At 41.8% G+C, this 21,367-nt stretch overlaps 1 protein-coding gene across 1 annotated transcript in view; it reads left to right on the forward strand.

The window, feature by feature from the left end:
- Window positions 1-19,263, forward strand: part of olfml2a (olfactomedin-like 2A) — a 29,546-nt gene extending 10,283 nt beyond the window's left edge. The window contains exons 2-8 of the mRNA XM_019860975.1: window positions 4,122-4,385; window positions 6,227-6,334; window positions 6,453-6,623; window positions 7,983-8,229; window positions 10,861-11,166; window positions 14,315-14,500; window positions 16,997-19,263. Of these exons, the coding sequence (XP_019716534.1) occupies window positions 4,122-4,385; window positions 6,227-6,334; window positions 6,453-6,623; window positions 7,983-8,229; window positions 10,861-11,166; window positions 14,315-14,500; window positions 16,997-17,601 (1,887 nt within the window). The 3' untranslated portion in view covers window positions 17,602-19,263. The remainder of the gene's footprint in view (window positions 1-4,121; window positions 4,386-6,226; window positions 6,335-6,452; window positions 6,624-7,982; window positions 8,230-10,860; window positions 11,167-14,314; window positions 14,501-16,996) is intronic.
- The last annotated feature ends 2,104 nt before the right edge of the window (window positions 19,264-21,367 follow it).

A 21,367-nucleotide genomic window follows, 5' to 3' on the forward strand; every position in this document is an offset into this window, starting at 1 on the left:
CATCAAAGTACAAAAGCTTCCACAAGAATTCTTTATGAAATTACTTTTTAGGGTCAATCATCACAGCGACACAATGAGGACTGTTCATGTCAGAAAGAGTATTTTGGCTGGACTGTTTCTAAAGTTCTGACTTCAAAGTTCACCTGATGACGCCATTCACTGAGTAGAATTTTATTTTATGGTGACATCTGTCGGAAAAGTGGTCATAAGCACATACAGCCACGCATTTGAAGTTTTTCACAGGACAACACCACTGCCCGCTCGCCTTTTTGACATCCCAAGCATGCAGCTAATTACTTGCTGGCAAAGCATTAAAAGCGGGACATACTTGTTTATATGAGCGCGGTTATACATACAAAGGGCCACACAAGTGAAATTCTAAAGCCGACGGCACCGTCCATTGTATAGCACATCTTGTGTTTTTGCAACCCTGAGTACAATTGGAGGTTCACTTCATCACTGTCAGAAATTGTTTGCCATAAGTGATCTAATGGAGTTCTCTGTGGCTTGCGCTCTTTTTTTTCCCCCCTCCCATTGTGCAGACGCGAGTTCCTGGTTGAGCCCTGTTCTTTTGACCTTGTACTTGATCGCACGAGAGGCCTATGTTCAAGACTCATAGCATGCATTCAACAAAATCGGAGCTTTTCAGGTTTAATGGAGAGGAATGCCTCCTTGACCCACCACCTGCTGTGAGAAGAAAGCAGAGGATGTTTCTGATTGAAGAGTATGAATACATTTCTTTGAGAGCTCAGAAAAAGATACAAAAGTCTCTCGGATACACTGATCCTTGAGTTCAGTCAGAAAGGTTGAGTGGATGAGGGCAGAAATACTTGTCTGTTTGGAATGGAAGAAAGGTCGGAGACCCTGATAAGGCTGAAGATTTTGAACACAGATTTTATCGGTGTTAGTTAACACTGGGTGGGAAGTAACACTGGAGGATGTTAAAAGTAGCTGAGAATGGATGCAAGTTCCATGTCCACCATTGAGGGGCACGCTATGTCTGCTGTGTGATTAATTCAAAAGAAAGTTTTATGATTACAGGACAAAGAATAGTCAAGGAAAATGGGCAAGGTTAAGCCACCGAGAGTTTAGTGGAACTGCAACAGTGCTCTTCCATCGCTCAAGAAGTTTAATCTGCTAATCAACTCTGTTTTCATGTGGTTGTAGCATTTGTCAACCTGCTGTGTTTTCACTTGACATGGGTCAGGTTGGGTCTGGTTATGCACACAGGAGTCCTGCTCTGCTTCAGACATGCCCCTCCTCCTCAGTATTCGTGCAGTAATGGATGGAAGGCGAGTCACCCCAGCCCCACACCTTCCCCCATCACTCAGCCTGCATTCCTTCACTAATGAGCCCCCAAACCCACCACTCACAGGCCCCCTCCACCACTTTCTCTCCTAAACCCGTCATTCCATTGTAAATGCAGGGACGAAGGGTAAAGCAAAAGCAGAAAAGGTCCATCCGCTACATTTGGATGTGTTCTATTGCTTTATTCAAAATATGATAAGCCTTCAACGCCTTCATCTTGTGCATCCTCCAATTAACTTGATTTGCTCGTTCAGTTAATCCAAATAGCAAAGGCCATCCAATGCTTCGACGCCTGACTTGAGTAAGGGACTCAATTGCAATCGCTCACAAAAATTCCAGCACTGGCGTCACAAAAGATAGCCGTTAAATCCAAATTACAAGCTACAACTTTCCCCTTCCAAGTACGGCCTGAAATCAAACTCGCTTTCACATCCTTTTCTGTCATACGTTTATGCACTCCTGGAAGGATTCTTTTGGGATCTTGCGCAGGTCTGTCGCCATGGCCATCTCGATACCGTCCAAGTCTTTACAATGGTTCCCCTTTATGCCTCCCTTGATCTTAGGAAAGAAGAAATTCATCACATCGCGCCAGATTAGGATCATTTTCAGGTTACTCATTTGCATTTAATGTACATTCAGCATTTGAGAGAGTGGCACCTTTTACTACCACAGAACACAGCACTTAACTGCCCATTAAAGGGCGCAGTGAGAAATAACTGAATTAAATAAACAGCATACTCTTCTTACCCATGTGCCTCCTTTGCACACATTTTTTAGTGCAAAATTATATAATGAAAACAAAAATTCAGAAGGACATCTGATTCCCAACAATGTAGTTCTCACTAGTCATTAAACATAACTATACATGACAGAACACAAGAAAAACTCTGGTCGTCACAGCTTGAACATGGTGAAAGGCATTGTGGGAGTATTCAAATTCGCATTACCGTCTGAAGGAATGACATTGTCATTTTCAGTGCATTGACAAATCACATGTCCAGAAACAACAATGGAGGAAGGACTTAGGGAGAGTTGCGTTTAAGGTTTAATTTTTTGTTTCGCAAGTTTGTTGGTATCTGCTGAATGAAAGTAACTTGTCATCTGAATTAGTTGCTTTGAAAATCAAGTAATCAGTAAAGTAACTAAATTACTCTTCAAGTGAGTGAGCAGTAAAGTAACTAAGTTACCTTTTTAAGGTAACAATGGCAACACCAACTGTGAGCACCCTTGGAAGGAAAAAAAAAAATATATATATATATATATACACACACACACACATATTCCAGATCCCTCAAAAAAGACCCCAAAAACATACCATACCTCAAAGGGAATGATAAATCAACCATTTCTTCCTTTTTCATTTCCATCAATGCATTATCTGAACCGCTTATCCTCATAAAGGTCGCGGGTGTGCTGCCAGCTGTCTTCAGGCAGTAGGTGGGGGACACCCTGAACTGTTCGGCAGCCAATCACAGAAAGATTTCACAAAAATACATAAAACAAAATTAATTACCCCAAAAAAGGGCAAATATTTGCTATGTATACTATATGCCAAAAAAGTATTGGTCCGCACATGAATCCCATAATGTCAAAATGAGGCAAGCATAGCATTTTTGGGCATGCAAATAGACATCTTTGTGATTCGCGTTTGTGTTTTTCTAGCTGCACTGTTAATCAGCATGTCCAATGTTGCTGGATCTGTGTGGTTTTTGACTGCCATTTTCCGACAACATACTCCATCCATCCATCTATCATCTTAACCGCTTTATCCTCACCAGAGTCACAGACGTGCTCAGGCCTATCCCAGCTGTCTTCAGGCAGTAGGCGGGGGACACCTTGAACTGGTTGCCAGCCAATTGCAGGGCACAAATAGACGAAAAACCATTCACGTTCACAATTACACAGAGGGACATTGAATCACACCTACCATGTACGAGAAAACCTGTGAAGGCAAGAACATGAAAACTCCACACAGGAAGGCCGGACCCAGAATCGAACCCGGCACCTCTGCATGGCGAGGCCGACGTGCTAACCAGTTGCCCACCATGCCACCCACGACATACATTTTTATGCCAATCATCTGTTCGGTTAACAAGACTTTACACAGATCCGATCAGCTGGATTGGAAAGACAGATATTTTGCGTTTTATGCAAAACTGGCGATGAGTTGTCATAATTTGCTGATCGATTAATGGCGCCATTGATGGGACCAGCAAAATAAGACATTGCATCAAGGACAATCTCATTCACTCCAGGGTCGTTCTGTGCTGTTATTGTTAATAAGACGAGGTTACTCATCATATATAGTCCGTCTATAATCCCCAATATTTTAAAAATTGGGAGGGGGGGGGGGGGGTCTGGCTGGAGCGCAATGGAATAATAAGTCATTGTGGTGTTACAGTCTTTTTGTTTGAGGCTTTCCTCTGAGTCACAACAGTGAACATACAAAAGAGAGGAAGGATGCTTTTTTTTCCCCTTGGATCAGTTTCCTTCCCTTGCTTTTGTTCTCCATTAATAAAATAGAGAGAATTGTTTATGATTGTTCAGCAGGGATACAATAGCTGAGTGAGATAACTCACTGCTTGCTGAGGGAATAGCATACAGTACCTGCGTATTGGTTACAAAATGTATCACGTGGTACATGTTGCCTTGCGTAAAAAAAAAAATGAAGGAAAAATATGCCATAAGGTCGATGATTCTATTTCTTGAGAAAATTAAGCTTTTCATGTTCATCTAAATTATGTTCATCGCAAACAAATGTATTCATAATTTAATATTAGTTTTAGTAACTTCATGATGAATTCCACTTTCAGATATTTGGCGAGACAGAGCCTGTTCGTATGGTATCAGAGGGCTCCGACTGCCGCTGTAAGTGCATCATGCGACCTCTGAGCAGGGATGCCTGCACACGGCTGCGCAGTGGCAGTGTTCGTGTGGAGGATTTCTATACCGTGGAAACAGTCAGCTCGGGATCTGACTGCAAATGTTCTTGCACCGCTCCGCCATCCTCCCTCAACCCCTGCGAGAATGAGTGGAAGATGGAGAAGCTGAAGAAACAGGCTCCTGAGTTATTAAAGGTCAGTCAATGAAGCTAAAAGTCCTGAGTTTTTAAAATGACACAAGAAGATGGAGCTCAAACTCCGAAACATAAGCGTTGAGATGCTCATGACACAAGCATTCCAAAAATCACACTGTACCTAAGGTTGCACTCTTTCAATTTACCAACAGTGGGGTTGACCAAGGATTATTTCCTTTTGCAAATACCAGAAAATATACCAAATTTCTACATAGATTCCAACTGCTCCAAGTTGGTTTTATTGGTTAATTGTTTATTGAACATACAATACACTGACGGATTGACAAAAGGCAAGCCAAAGTTACAAAAGGAAAAATAAAAAAAGTAAGTAAAACAAACATCACCACAGTTATATGCTCAAAGGAGTAGGAAGAAGTATACAACTTATCTAGTCCTACACCCAAGACCAAGTGGTGTAGAAGGGCAAAAGTTCGCTTAACTTTTGTTGGGCGTCCGGAATGTTCCGAACACAATTGGACCCTAAAAGTCAAGTCAAGTCAACTTTATTCTCAAATGTGCTCTGTGTGCAACATACAGCACAGATGAAATTTCTTTCCACTCAACCACAGGAGAGAAAGGTAGACTCAGGAAAGTTGATCTAACAAAAAATATTTATTTACAAAAAAAATAGGCACAAGGCCGACAATGTACAAATAATGACGCTGAACAACAAGACAGGAGTAATGCAAATAAAACAAAAAGCGCTTGCACTAGGCAAGGAAAAAACACGGACGAAAAAAGCTTGTAACAAAAGTACAAGAAAGACCAAGACAAAGACCGCTTGGAGAACAAACCGTGGAAACACTTAAACACACCAAGAACTACTTACTTGAAAAACGAGGAGCATAAGCAAAGGCAAGAGCCAAAAACAGAACAAGAGTGATCAGAGAGCATCTAGACCAGGGGTGCCCATTACGTCGATCACGGACTGGTCCCAAGTCGATTGCGAGGGGTGTTGCACCCTAATCATTCTATCAGTCTCATTTTCACAAAAAGTATTTCAAAAATAAAATAAAATCAAGCAGGTAAATCTTTAACCTACGGTGGCGCGTGACCTGCGTCACTGGAAGTTGTTAGCCCTCAGCAGTCTGCAATTGCAGCTTGTGATCAGAGCTGTTGCGCTATCTTTTACTGTTATCATTAATTCTCATTCAGAGTTTGTTTCGTGTACAATTCACCGAGGGCACAGGCAAAGAATAGGAATCTAGAGAGCTGAGGGAAGTACGTGTGAGCTAGGATAGTTAACAGACTGCAAAAGTGCGTCGCATGCCTCCGTGTCAGGCTGTTGCTCATCATAGCGTGCGTGTGCATGTGCATGCGTGGTAACGGGTCGATCGCGGGAGGTTGGTTGATCGAAAAGTCGATCTTCGGTCCAAAACAAAAGTTTGGGCACCCCTGGTCTAGATTAAATGCACATGAACAATGACTTGAGCAAGAAATTATCCGACAGCTTGACATGGGTCCATGAGGTCTTTAAATAGTCCCAATAATTGTGATGCCAGACAGATGCGCAACAGGAAAACCGCTAACGCCTCTGGACCTGCCGGACACTTACAGACCATGATCATGACAATTTTGAATTTCACTAGGAGCTCAGACAGTGAAATCTGGGCCTTGTGATCCTTCTGACCTAAACTAACTCAAAGATCATCTCGATAAAACTAAATGAGCTGTGAAATGAACCCATCTGCCTGTTGTAATCAGAGCCAATGTCATGCAAATGTGTTTTCATACAGCATATAGTAAAATCATGTATGCGTCAGACTCAGATGAACAGATTACATGAAGATGTAAGGAAAGAATGAATAATTGTTCTCCTGCTTTTCTGGGATCAACCCCCAGCTCCAGTCTATGGTGGATCTGCTCGAGGGAACACTTTACAGCATGGATCTGATGAAAGTCCACTCATACATCAACAAAGTGGTGTCTCAGATGAACACCCTGGAAGAGGTAGACAACATCTTCACATCATGCTTTTCAAAAGCTGGATCACCGTGAAGAGATTTACAGCCACACTATTTGAAGGAATTTATCACTGCTATTGTAATGACATTGTTACCTTTTGCAGACAATCAAGACAAACCTAACACGAGAGAATGAATTTGTCCGTGACAGCATGACCAGCCTGACCAACCAGTTTAAGAGATATGACAACTACTCCAACATTATGATGAGCATCAAGAAAGAGATCTCCAGTCTCAGTCTGCAGCTGCTTCAGAAAGACTCTTCTGAGACCAAGGTGCGGGTTACGATACAATACATCTTTATTTATATAGCGCTTTCACAACAGCTGCAGCTGTGACAAAGTGCTTTACAGAAGGTTAGAAAAAGAAAACAAAGACTGATTCTACTTGAAGTGCCTAAAATGTCTATTGGCGCGCACTCTCGCTTCACCATCATTTTCAGACATGAAAACAAACTCTAGAGTAACCTTAGGTCATTTATCCTGCATATCATGTTTCATGTTCTACACTAGCTGCATATTTCCACGAGTAGTGGTTTCAAGTAGGCACGATTCTCACTGTGCACTGTCGGACCCCTGTGCAGTCCAACTCAGAAGTTCGCCCCACAGATCAACAACCTCTCTCATGACCATATAACCAGCTCTCAAAATGGGCTCTTCCATGACAATGTAGCTTGTCCAAGTGGTCATGTTGTAGCTCTTGGACCACAGCTGCAGATTGCTAAATGATTTACAGTCCACAAACTTGAGTGTTCTGCCTCACTAGAGTTGGATTGGTTAGTTAGTTGGTCAGTGATGGTGCTCTATCTACGCTGGCCAATGATTGCAGAAACTGAAAAGTTACTGAAAAGCTGGCTAAAGGTTTTCTATATTTTCGAGCATGAGCGACCATATTGTTTCAGAGTCCACCTTTTCCAAACCATGCTGGCAGCTAGAAAACCAATTGTGCTTGTACCTATAGTTTGAGTAAATGTGCTGAAAGAAGAGCTCATTTGATTCAAGTGAACCTGTGATCATCTTTAAGAACCGAGTTTTCAAATAAACTACATCAGGAGGTGTATTCCATACAACCCTGTCGAACAGCAAATCTGTTGGCCCAAGAGGAAATCCAGACATCCTCATACTGCATAAAGATTCCACATTTGCGGAATCCCTTACAGAGAACACAGGACTTCATATGCCTTTCATTCAACAATGTCTTTATTCTTCTCACATTTCCATAAAGGCCAGACTTTCTGGGCACAAGATTTACATGTAGTTGTCCCGCGCGGTCAGATTCTGCCACGTACAAGTGGACTACATACTAATGAGGTGACCTCTGAAGGCAATATGTGGCACTGAATTGGATTTAGGGGTATTAGCATACTAGGAGGGCTAAATAGAAATGGACACCACACTTTTCGATATATATTCACTTAAAATAATGGATGTTTGTTTATTTTTCATTCCACTTCACCATTGCATGGTACTTTGTATTAAACGATCAGAAAAAAAATCTCAGTAAAGTGCACTCAAGTTTATGATTGCAAGGTCAGAAAATGTGAAAAAGTTCAAATCATATGCATAGTTTTTCAAGCCACTGTAGCAGTTCGTCATTACAGCATGCTAATATTTCCAAAATATTGATGTTTCCAGCACAATAACGATGAGACCAAGCCCAAGAGCGTCATAAAGCCACTCAACAAAAAGCCTCCATCATCCAAGCCCCCTCCCAAACCCAAAGAAAAAGTAATCAAGCCCAAAAAGGAGGTCACTAAACCTGTGAAACCACTGAAGCCCGATCCTACAGCCAAAACCAAGGTGGTTGGCCACCAGCCAGGTGTGGTCAGAGGCATTACCTACTACAAGGCTGCCAAGAGTGACGAGGATGAGGTCAGAGGAGGTGAGAGTTTTCAACTTTGAAGTGTCGCTTTGTATGTTGGCCCAGCATTGTGCAGTTCATTGAAAACATACTCCTTAGACCTAAAGCAAACATTGTTCTGATAGTTTACTTTTACCTTTCTACCTACCCTTGTTTGATCATCATCAGAGCGTGATCCAATGTGTGTGTTGAAAATGATCCAATTTTTTTTTTTCAGCAATTTCATTTCACCCCACTTGAGCTTTGCTGGATTAGGATCAAACAGCAGTTTTGCAATTAAGCTCTTTATTAGTGTCATTTGATGGTACGTCAATCAAAGTACCTGCATAAACATTTTCTGAGGTTGTTGAGATTATGACTTTACGGTAATTGTAAGGCAATTAATCCATCCATGTTTTGCACAAGAGGTTTTTTTTTTTTCTTTTAATCTAACTGGTCCAGACTGCAGGTTTGGATTGCCGCTGTGCATTCAGAGTGCAAGAAACCCAAATCTTTTATTGACAAAATACATGGAGCAAATGGAATGCTGTGTCAATGGACCGCTGCCATGGCCATGGCATGCCTGAGCTTCACTCTTCACAACAACGCACGGGGACCCTCACCATTGCAGAGAAAACATTTCCTGACTCCTTCCAATCCTCTTTAAGTCTAGTTGAGTGAATAGGTATGCTGCGTTTGCACAGGGCACACGCACATGACACTGTCAGACCGGGTGTTCCTGCATGTACAAAGTGTATGTGAGGCTCAAAGTGCTCAGCCTTCCCTGTCAAATCAGTGAAAACTTTAGCTGCATATCCATAATCTCTACCAAGGAGCAGGACGCTCTTTTAAAAAGTAGTGTTTGCTTTATTTATCCTTGGAAGCTAAAGAGCCTTGATGCCGCTCCGGCCATTTCAAACACTTACTCAGATTTTCACTGAGAGCTGCCAAGTGTTTCCTAAGTTGTCCGTTGAATATGACACTTCCATCACAGCAGCTGGGCTACAACATTTGCTCAGGGGCGGTGTTGGAGGAGGTTTGTAGATCCTGTATATGCCATTGTCACTGTAAAAATAGCCTTCGCTTCATCAAAATTTCATGAAATGTCCAAAACATAACGGCAAATTTAACCTAAAAGTTAAACATTAAACATAAACAATAAAGATATATGATAAAACATTTGCGCAAGAAAGACATGGATTAAATCAGTATGATGTAACTATAGACAACATTCTGGCAATAAATACACCCTTCATGTGGATCATAATGTTCACTTTGGGTTGAATGGGTTTAAGAGAGGTGTTTATTTATTTTAGTGGCAATGGAGGCTGTAATTCTTGGTACTATATATATATCAGCACCACAAATTATAGCCGCCCACGAATGGGATCGGCGTCGGTCAAAATCCAGCTGGGGACAGTTATTCCAGGGGCTGTTCCCAATCTCTCCCTCCCTCTCTAGCTCTCTGTAAAGGAGATGAATGGGATATAGAAACAACAATATATTATATGCTGTACTCATTTACATTGAGTATTCCCATCAGGATTACACAACTATTTCATCCATTCCTTCAGTGATGATGGAATAGTCAAGACAAGTTGATGACTCATTTAAATACTGAAACAAACATGCACCGTGTTGCTTGAAGCAGATATAGATGAACGAGGAGAGAATCAGTCTCCTTTCACCAGTAGATCAGAAAAGTCATGATCACAGCGTGCATTACGTCACACACGTCTGCTACCAGCTAAGTTTGAAAGTAAACAAGTAGAGTCCATTGACGAATACAGAGATTGGTTCAATTCTCCTGTCCCGTATCGATCCGCTTCAATTCTAAGCACCAACTTTCTGTTCCAAAAATTCATCCATTCTACCTTTTTCCGACTGAGGATCTTGATTTTTAGATTGGATTTGGAAGTGCTGATTTTCATCCCACCCACTTAAAAATCAGATGAACCACTCCAGTAAGAGTTGGAGGTTACGGCTTGATGTAGCCAACATCATCACACTATCTGCAAACAGCAGTGATACAATACTGAGGCCACCAAACCGGACCCCCTCAATGCCTCGGGTGCACTTAGAAATTCTGTCCATGAAAGTTATGAACAAAATCGGTGACAAAGGGCTGCCTTGGTGGAGTCCAACCCTCATTGGAAATTGATCCGATTTATTGGCGGTAATGTAGACCAAACTATGGGATCGTTGGTACAGAGACTAAACTGCCCTTATCAGGGTGTTTGGGACCCCATACTCCCATGCACACTCAAGGGCCCTGCGGAAGGTTTAGAGCTGGTCTTTTGTTTCACGGTCAGGATTAAAACCACATTGCTCCCGCAGAATCTGTTTTTCAAGCTCGCGACGGACCCTTCCCTCCAATATCCTTGAATAGACTTTTCCAGGGAGGCTGAGGAGTTTAATTTCTCTGTAGTTGGAACACACCCTCCGGTCTCCCTTTTTAAAAAGACTGACCACCATCACAGTCTGTCAATCTACAGGCACTGTCCCATATGTCCGTGTGATAGAGACGTGTCAACCAGGACAATGCCACAACATCCAGAGCCTTGAGGAATTCCCGGTAGAACTCATCCACCGGCTTTGTCACTGTCATTTTTACTTGCTCATATGCAGTTACGTCATCAAGGCTAACTACCCAATGTTTCTGCTTCTTGTCAGACAACCCAGCCAAAACATACACACGCCATCATATTACCGAAACCCAGTCTGAGGACGGCGGAGCTGAAATGGTACTTGAAACCATGGATTCTACAGTTGCAGAGACTACCACACCTACCGCATTTGCTACCGGTATCACGACGACCACCACCAAGACTGCTTTTATCCCACCAACCACTACCATTGCACCAACCACGACGATCATCACCAGCCAAAGCACAGCAGCCACCGAGAGACCAGCCCCCACTATTGTACTACTGCTTGACAACAGCAACAACAACAGTCGACCTTCTCTCCACAGAGCAGGTTACATTTCGAATATACTTTGTCTGACTAAAATTGATTGACCTCTAATTCATGTAAACCCACTCAAATAGCTTACCTATAGTTACCAGAAACGTCTCTCATTTTGATGCTGTGCAGTTTTAGCTCAATAATAAAATAAAATAAAGAAAGAAAGTAGAAAAGTAAGTATGACTGCAGCAGCACTTTCACCGATGGCATATAGTTTCGTTTTTTTGGAAGGAGACATACTTATGACTTCAACGTCTGCAAAGTAATGTCTCTCCATGACAAACTGATATTTATGTGTTTGTCATGTTACTCTTAGCCAATCACTGGTTTACCTTTTACAGTACACGCAAGAGAATCCAGATGTAACATCCACGATGCATGTCACTGGTGGTTTCCCCATCTTTTTTACAGTGTTTTGTCACTAAGGCCCCAAGACTAAGCAAACTACTCCACATCCAATTTGCGCTAGTTCCGCCAGACAAATACAGGCGAGATGAACAAACTCTATTCTTTTTTCGATTTCCCCTCAACTGTGTCCTACATTTTTACTTTTGAAGACTGATTTTAATTTTTGTAAGCAGTGAATCGTCGATTTTTACCGGTTTCGGCCACACTGCTCAGACACCACCAGGGGTCTTTGGCTGCTCATTTGCTCAAACTGCCATTGTTCACCAGGCAATTAATTGTAAGTATGTATTTTTGCTACACTTGCACAAATTGCATCCTTCTCATTAAGAGGCTTTCTGTGATAGAGGGACGTGCCTGTCAGCTAGAGCAGACTAATGTGGTAGATGTGGCTGACACAACAGTTGTAGCAAACCCACTAGCCTGATTAGCATTAGCAGCTTGATAATTAAAAATCCAGCAACAGGATTGTGCATTTCTGGGGCCAGAGCACCTGACTTTGAAGCTCGTCTCAGTGAGCTGGCACGCAACAGGTCAATACACCAGCAAAAAGCTAACACTCGCTCATCAGACATTGTGGTACATGTCAGCTCCATTGATACTAGAATGAGGCAATCGGAGATGACAAAGGAGAATATCGCCAGGATTAATAATCTCATCAGAAAGATGAGTCGGCATTGAGTAATTTTCTCTGGACTCTTGCCCGCGAGAGGCAATGATGAGACCGACCTGCTCAAGTAGGATGGCCTTCACCCAAACTTGGAAGGCACAATCACTCTTTCTAGAATCATAGATTGCTGATTGAGCCTTCCTTGACAGTCCACATTATAGCAGGCTGGGGTAGAAGTGATTAGTGAGCTTGTAAGAACGAATGTGAAGTCTGTCAAGCTATGGCTAACTAGCGCTATGCTGGACTCTTACAACACACAAAACTCTATATAAATTATAGCATTACACATTCCATACCGATTTACTACCTACTGCTGCATTGCATACTGACATGTTTTCTACTGAGGTGGTGCTACACGACTAGTTTAGGCATACAGAAAACTTAACTCAAGATTTATTTGTATATGCTTGCATTTATTTGAACTACATGTTGTCCTCTTTGACTGCCTCTTCTCTTTCTCCTAAACCCCTCCTCCCTGGCTTGGAAAGGTAGGTGAAGTGATGATGACCCCACTGGATGTCTATGGACGGATTCTGCTCCGGCTGATCGGATCACCTCCTCAGAGGCGCTTCCACGGAGATTACCTCATCGATCAACCGGGCCAGGTTTCGAGAAGGAGTTCTCCTAAAATATCAGAACCTCATTTCATTAAATTGACTCTTACTTACTCTTGCAGACTTTGTATTGGTCTGTCGTGGTGAAGAAGGAGCTGAGCCAAAAGGCAAAGCTCTCAATTTTCTGGTTGATCTACGTTCCAACCCTCACCTAAGGTCACGAGCTATGGGTCGTGACCAAAAGAACGAGATCCAGGATACAAGTAGCAGAAATTAGCTTTTTTTCCGGGCTCTCCCTTAGAGATAAGGTGAGAAGCTTCGTCATCCGGGATAGGCTCAGAGTCGAGCCGCTTCTCTTGCACGTCGAGGGGAGCCAGATGAGGTGGCTCGGGCATCAGATTAGGATGCCTCCTGGATGTCTCCCTGATGAGGTGTTCCGGGGATGTCTCACCAGCAGGAGGCCCCGGGAATGACCCAGGACACGCTGGAGAGACTGTCCCCAAGCTGGCCTGGGAACACCTCGGTATCCCCCCGGGAAGAGCTGGAACAAGTAGCGGGAGAGAGGAAAGTCTGGGCTTTGCTGCTAAAGCTGTTGCCCCCACGACCCAACCCCAGATAAGCGGTAGAAAATGGATGAACCCTTACATTATTCTAACTAACATTGTATAGCATCACATGGTGTTAAATGCTACCCACTCTGCACCCATTGCAGTCTGATCATCCTGGAAGGGGGATTCCCTCATCTGCAGCCCCTTCTTAGGGTTTTGCATTTTCCCCAGATGTGTTTTTTTTCCTTCCCCTGCTAAGGGTTTCGATCAAAGAATGTTCTTAATATTTCCTAAATTTGGGCATATGAAGCCTTTTGAGATTTTTGTGTTTAAAGGCAATATAAATAAATTTGACTTGACGACAGGATTGCATTACGACCATTAAACGTCTTGCAAAATGTATTGTGTTTTGTTATTCTTGGTTTAATGGAACAAACACACCTCACCAAAACACACACAGATAAACACGCAATTATTGTTGAGTGTGTTAATGGTTCACAGTGCAACAAATATTTGGAAAAACATTGTTGAAGCGGAAGTTTTGGTTGGTTCTCGAAATATGGAACCAAACAACATGTCACGTTGCGCGGTGGTGGTGAACCCCAAAAAGCAGGCAGGAGGAAGGAGCAGGTTGTACTTGACGAACTGTATTAACAAAATGATAAGAAAACTAAATCCAGAACAAAGAAAGTCATGAAAACAAAAAGAATCCAAAGTAACAAACAAAAACCATGGCTGAAGCAAAAAACTACCAACAGAAACATGACAGAACAAACAATGACCGGACACCGAGTGGTCGTGCAGGGAGTCCTTTTAAAACAGACAACTAATGACACAATGACCAACAGGTGTGCAGCTGCAGGCGGAGCCCTACAGTGCCACCTGTTGGCCACAAACAGAACCATGACACAACAATTGTTAAGTGTAAATTCAAACTGGAATCACAAATGTATATGCTTTATGTTCAACCTTTTCTTTTACAGGGAAACTCCTTCACTGTGAAGGGACTCTAGCATCAATCGAGCAGCCAGAGAAGCAACACAGTTATGGTCGTAATGAAGGAGCCTGGATGAAGGATCCACTGGCCAAAGACTCGAAGATCTACGTTACCAACTATTACTATGGCAACAATTTGGTGGAGTTTCGCAACTTGGAGAACTTCAAACAAGGTGTGCTTGTTTTGGAATTTCATCATGGCTATGCATGAAGGATACAAATGCAAGTGTCATGACTGAAACAAAAGATATATAGATGATGTCCTCAGAAACAATCTTAAGGATTATCCATCCATCCATTTCCTATACTACTTGTCCTCATTAGGGTCACAGGTGAGCTGGTGTCTTTCGCAGCTGAAATTAGGCGAGAGGTGACGTACACCCTAGATTGGCTGCCAGTCAATCGCAGGGCATCATTCACTTTCACATTCACACTCACACCTACAGTAGGGTAGGTTCAATTAACGAATATATATGTAATAGAAATTTGGGTGCAAGCCTAAATTGAAGCCTCTGATTGACTGGTGACTATTCCAGGGCGTACTACCCCGTTTGCACCAGGGACCTAAATGAATACTAACGATTTAGGAAATGGATGGCTTGATGGATGGATCAATCGATCGATCCCAAGAGCCAGTTTCTGTATCCCACAATCATGCCACACCGCACCTTCCCCATATTCAACAACCACTCATCTTAAACTGCACCCGATCTCCTTGTCCACCACTGCACGGATGGAGAGCCCATAAGAAGACAAATGAGTTGATTTAAAATTCGTATTATTAATTATTTATATATTCCATCCATCAAGATCTGGAACTTAATTCACAATTCTAACGTTTTACCTCCACATACTCCCCTAAACCTAGCTGAAACAATTGAAACAATCATCCAAACAAGCTTTAAGCTAAAAAGCTACATAGGATGAAATCTAATTTTACATGACGTGAAAATACACACCTGTAAACCAAACTTGTTACAGGACGGTCACGCCAAGCGAGTGAAATTTTCCCTGCTTAATGGGAACAAAATGTTTGGTTCTTTTAATTTATTGTTGATCATTTTAGCAGGTTGCATTAATATTAAGGCAAATGGTAAAGAGGAAAACACTATGCCCTGTACATACCACTTCCCAAGGCTGCAATAACTGGCATACTATTCTCCATTTGACACAAGATTGTGGTTGTTTTGAAGGACATGGCACATTCACTCCCCTGTTAAAACCATAACAATAAAGCTCGATTGGATGTGGGGTTAATGGAATTAAGCTCACTCTGTGCAGGCAATCTGTGAAACTGCTTGTGTCTGAGGAATTTCGGTCTTGATTGTTCAGAGGGTGGGAAAATCAACTCCTTTTATATGCACATCAACCAAGGAATTGGATTACACTCTTTAAAAAGTTAAGATGATCTGCCTTCATAGGATTTGGCTTGTTGATGTAGATGTGTTTGGACAATGGGCTTTCGAAACTCACTTCCATTCAAAGCATCCTGCAGTGAGGTAAGCTCAGAGCTGTGTGCGGTTGACTAGCTATCTTGGTGAGTGGCGGTGATGCCTGCTGTCCTCTGACATGGGCTCCGAGCCTTCCCTTTGAACAAGGCCCAGTAGGAAGGGATTAGCAGTAGGTTGACTCTGGTGATGTGGGTGGTTGTGGTCTTCAACCACACTGCTTTTGTCCTTCATCATGGGCTTCCTATATTATCAAATCGTAATCACACTTCCTGAGGTTGAAAGGTTAGGACTGACAGATGTGATTCGAAAATGACACCAGACGTACACCATTTGTTGGTTCAGTATTGAATTACTAAGCAAACGTTGTTCATGTCACATAATACAGTTTCTATACACAGTCTGGTATTGTGCAAACATTGTCATTGGCACCATGGAGATAACATCCTCATACACACACGAGTGGAACATATTGATTACTATAACACACTAGAGAGGCCCTGAACTTCCTGAAGAGTGACTTTATATGGAGCTCTCAAAATGCTACGCAGTGGGAACACCAGACATGCAATTTGGAGTTCCCAACTTCCCATAATTGCCTCAATTTGTTTGCATGACCTTAATATGTCGAGAGAATTAGATACCACATGCTCTGTTATTTTGACTGATGGCACCTAACATGACTGAAACAGAAAAATAAAGTAGATAAAAGGGTTTATGAGTTTGTGAAAAGGAAATCACTACCTACTTGAGTGGGAGATCTGACACGGAGGCATGAGATGCACCTTTGCAGCATGCTAAATGCATGAACATGACTATTGTAGCTCACGTGTACCATTTTGAAATGCTATTCCTGGTGCACCAGATTCCCATTCTTCAGCAGTGCCATCGGTGAAATGTAGATGAAGCAAACTGAATGAGAATCATAAAAAAAGTACATACATCGCAACAGCTCTGATCGCAAGCTGCAATTGCAGGCTGCTGACCGCTAACAATTTCCGGTAATGAAGGTCACGCACCACCATAGGTTAAAGGTGACCTGCTTTTTTACACACAAATCTTTTTTTTTTCTCCCCATTTCTCGGTAAACACCCCCTTAATTGGGTTTGTTAAATACACAGTAATTCACAGTTTATTCGAAGGTTGCACATCATCTGTATTGTTTTTGTATCAAATTTTAAGGTTTAATCGGAAACTAATGCAACGTTTTCCCTGCTGTAGGCCGCTGGAGCAACCTTTTCAAACTTCCTTACAATTGGATTGGCACGGGTCACGTGGTTTACAATGGAGCCTTCTACTACAATAGAGCCTTCACCAAGAACATCATCAAGTATGACCTGAAAATGCGATACGTGGCTGCCTGGACATTGTTGCATGATGTGGTTTACGAGGACACCACCCCATGGAAATGGAGAGGTCACTCTGATATTGACTTTGCAGTGGATGAAAGTGGACTGTGGGTGATCTATCCTTCAATAGACTATGACTACAACCAACAGGAAGTGATTGTCATTAGTAAACTTGATCCTGGAGACCTGTCCTTAAAAAAGGAAACCACCTGGAGGACAGGTCTCAAGCGGAACTCTTATGGCAACTGTTTCATCATCTGTGGTGTCTTGTATGCTGTCAATGTGTACAACCAGAAGGAAGGAGAAGTGCGCTATGCTTATGACACCCACACCAACACAGAGGCCATCCCACGTCTGGCCTTTACCAATGAGTATTCATTCACCACACAAATCGATTATAATCCCAAAGAGAGGGTTTTGTATGCCTGGGACAATGGCCATCAGCTTACTTATCGGGTCAACTTTGTCGACCAGTGAGAACAGCCATAAATACAGTCAGCTCACAACATGCCTGCTGTTATGGACAAGAAGTGCTCCGTATTTTATAGCCTCTTTGTCCTAAGAAGACCCAGGACGTACCATAACTTCTAGTATCAATGCATGTTATTCAAAATGCCAATCTCGCTGTTGACTGGGTGGAGACGATGGACATAATCTTACAGGCTGACTTGAAGGTCAACAGGCAGAGCTCATGTAAATATATTGTATTAAGTTCATTCATGAAATGTCAGCAGGCTGGCTTACTATTTGAGTAGTGAAAAATCAAACAGATCATTTTGCAAAAACAAAAAAAAAAATTGAAAATCTGAACCATTCAGTGATAGAAAGAAAAGCCAACAATGGCCACTGACAACACTTGAAATTGACAAATGTAATGTCGATAAAACATTGACTTTACAGTTTTTATTCATTGTACGCTGCAGATACGGGACACCTTGTGCCGGATGCTGCAGATTCCTATCTGTTTCACAAAAGGTGAAAACGAAAAATGAAAGATGATGTGACTTGCCAAAAAAGCTCCAGTTGTCTTTCATCTTTCCAAAGGACCCTCTCCTCGAAACTTTGTGGCTTGACCACACACAGTTTGGCAAGTTTAATTAGTCGTCAGTTTCAGATGAATTCAGTGAAAATTGAAGGTTTTTCTTTCTTTATCAGAACGGTACCAACAAGTGCCAACAGAACATGTGACATGAGCCACTTAAAGGGAATTCCAGGCTTGCATTTAACAGCATAAATGCCTTTTCATAGTTTCAACTGCCTTATAACCTCAACAGAAAAGTGAGAAGCCAAGAAGCAGGGCGAATTGCAACTCAGATGATTAAGTAAAAACCTTGATTAACAGCTTTAGCGCGACAAAAACACTGTTCTGTATATATTTACAGGACGCTTTGCATGCATTAAATGGAAAAAAAAAAAAAAATTTTAAAAACACGATTGCTAAACAAATCCATCTATCTGTCTTCAGCGCCTTTTATCCTTCTCTGGGTCGTGGTGTGCTGGAGCCTTTCAGCTGACCTCAGGCAAATGGCAAACTTCACTCTGGACTAATCGCCAATCAGTCGTAGGGCACATATACGGACAGACAACCATTCACGCTTAGATTCACACCGTCACTGAGTGGGAACTGAGCCCACACTGCCTGCACCAAACTCAGACGAATGCATCGCTACACCATCAGTGACCACTAGCCAAAAGAATTGGAATGTACCGTATTTTCTGCACTATAAGGCGCTTTCGGATTATAAGGTGCACCCTCAATGAATGGCCTAGTTTAACAGTGTTTTCATGTATAGGGCGCACTATAAGGCGCTTAGAATAGAAGCTTCAATAATGGCTGAGGTTGCGCTAGCATCCACTAGATGGAGCTACGCTAAAGGGAATACAACACAGTACAATGCAGCTTTATTTATATAGAGCCTTCCAAAGTGCTGCAGCTGTAGTAAAGCCATGAGAGCTGATCACAAACGCAGACATGAAACATAAAAATACAAATGGCATTACAAAACAATGAATGAAAGACAAAAGTTATGAAGACAATTGATTCAACAAAAAGGCACACAAACCTCGTGGGCTTACATCTACAAGGGGATAAAATCCTTAGAGGTCTTGCTTGTCTCCTTCTTCCTTCGTTTAGTCAGTTGTTGGCGAATGCGCATGTCAATTAGTGTCGGGCAGAACCCTTTTAGGTTACAAGTGGTTCCTGCTAATAATCGCCACTAGATGGCATAGGAACAGGGAAACAACTCAATGGAAAACATAAAGAGACTGTGTAACACCATAGATGAAGCGGATCGGATTGTAGGACCCACTGTCGGCTTTTGGGAAAATTGAATGCTTTTAGGTGCACCTTATAGTGCGGAAAATACGATAATTGTATAATGCAAGTCTAAGTATGTTTTAAAAAAATGATAGCTATGTTGGCATTTCGTGTAATGATAATGCTTGTGAAAACATTCACAAAGACCTGAGAAAACAGCTAAAATCTCTGTAATATGCATGCCAGAAGTTGAAACTGTCATTTGTTACAGAAACTGTATTCACATGATGAGTCGTTCCAGGAAGTACTCCTAGTCAGCGTCCCCAAGGGTTTAAAATTTGGCATATCTCAGTAATTCTCACTCACTTGCGCTGGATATGAAGAATAAGCAGAAAAACTGCAACTGCACTGCAATCAACCGTTCTTAAACACTTGCGTGTCATTTTACAGAAAAGAGAAAAGACATGTCGTTCAATGGACCACTTTTAGAACTTGGAAAAATCTTGTAAAATTACTTTTCGGTTGTTATCAATAATTTTCCATTAGAAATATGTTTTTAAACATCTGATGGTATTATTCAAACGTGAAAGCCAACATCTGAATGAGCCCAGTGCTGTGCAGTCTATTCAGGTCAATTTAGGGATGAGGTGAATCTATTTCGAGGAATTCAAATTCTGTCTGCTGTTTGTCTGGCCAACAAGCCCCTCGAGTAGCAATGTTGTGACATGGCAGCTGCATTCCTAATCTTCCTTTGAATGGACTGCCAACATTTCAAGCTGCTTGTTTCTCTCCCTGGCCATAGAACTCAACCAATAAGATTATTTCTGCTTTCAGATTCATTCTACAGCAGAGAAATGTTTGCCCAACTGAACAAGTGACTTTTATCTTTAAGTCGATCCGATCCACAAGCACATTGTTCATAACTCTGTTGCATTTATTACAATTCCGCCCAACAAGGCTTTCTATCTTTTAACATTAGATGTGCTTTTAGGCATGTGTCATATTAACATAAACAAAATTGACCATGTAGAAAAGTTTCTAAGAGTAAGAATTTGTTATTGTGTTTTTGTTTGTTTTTTTTCGTACCTGAATTCATATGATTACTATTACTATGAACTCTTTTTCTCATTTCCATGAAACACTTGGTACAGAAGTTTTACAGCATTGATGATAGCATAATATCATTGCATCATACAGACTCAAGTTGACTGTCTTGGTAAACATTAAATGCCATCAACCAGGAATGTTTACCTTTTGGCATTGTAACGCACCAAATGGGCCTGAAGTGACCAGTGTGCAGGAAGGACAGTAGTAATTTCTAACAGCATAATAGGTGCCCCTCTCCACATGACCTGCAGGATCAGGAAAAAAAATAAGCTTTCTCAGTTTTTCACTGTCCGTTTTTGTCTTCATCTGCTGTATGGATTTACATAATAATTGAACATCGAACATCTTATACTTTGTCCCGGTCCATTTCACCTGTTGCTTCTTCAGAGTTCAAATTACATTTAGATGAAATATGAATGACTATGGATGACGGGTTGTGTCTATGAAACACATCATATTCAACAAGGACTCGTCTTGAACTCTACACATTGGACCTTAAAAGGCTATCGGGCTCATTCTCACAGCATTGTATGGTGTTCTTTTGGTCATATTTCATCAGCAGCTACAGTAACAGGTTAACTCATAACTAATTGCAAGACAATTTTGCAAGGTAATGTCTTTATTAATAAATATGTCATGAACCTGTTCTATGAATAAAAATTCTGTGACAAAAAAAAGTTTGTTGTGAACCTGACAAATTAATCTGTGATGGACCAGTAAATTCCGAGTGACAACCAGACAGCCTTGCCCACCTCCTATGGAGGAGATGATGACCTATGACTCAGCTCTTCTGATTTCCAAATAACTAAGTTCACATGAGCTGCATTTAGCTCTGTGACATCGTCCGTGTGCTCAGTTTGATCTCGATTCCAAACTGCC

Source organism: Hippocampus comes, unplaced genomic scaffold, assembly GCF_001891065.2.
Source record: "Hippocampus comes isolate QL1 unplaced genomic scaffold, H_comes_QL1_v1.1 scaffold130, whole genome shotgun sequence".
Taxonomy (NCBI): Eukaryota; Metazoa; Chordata; class Actinopteri; order Syngnathiformes; family Syngnathidae; genus Hippocampus; species Hippocampus comes.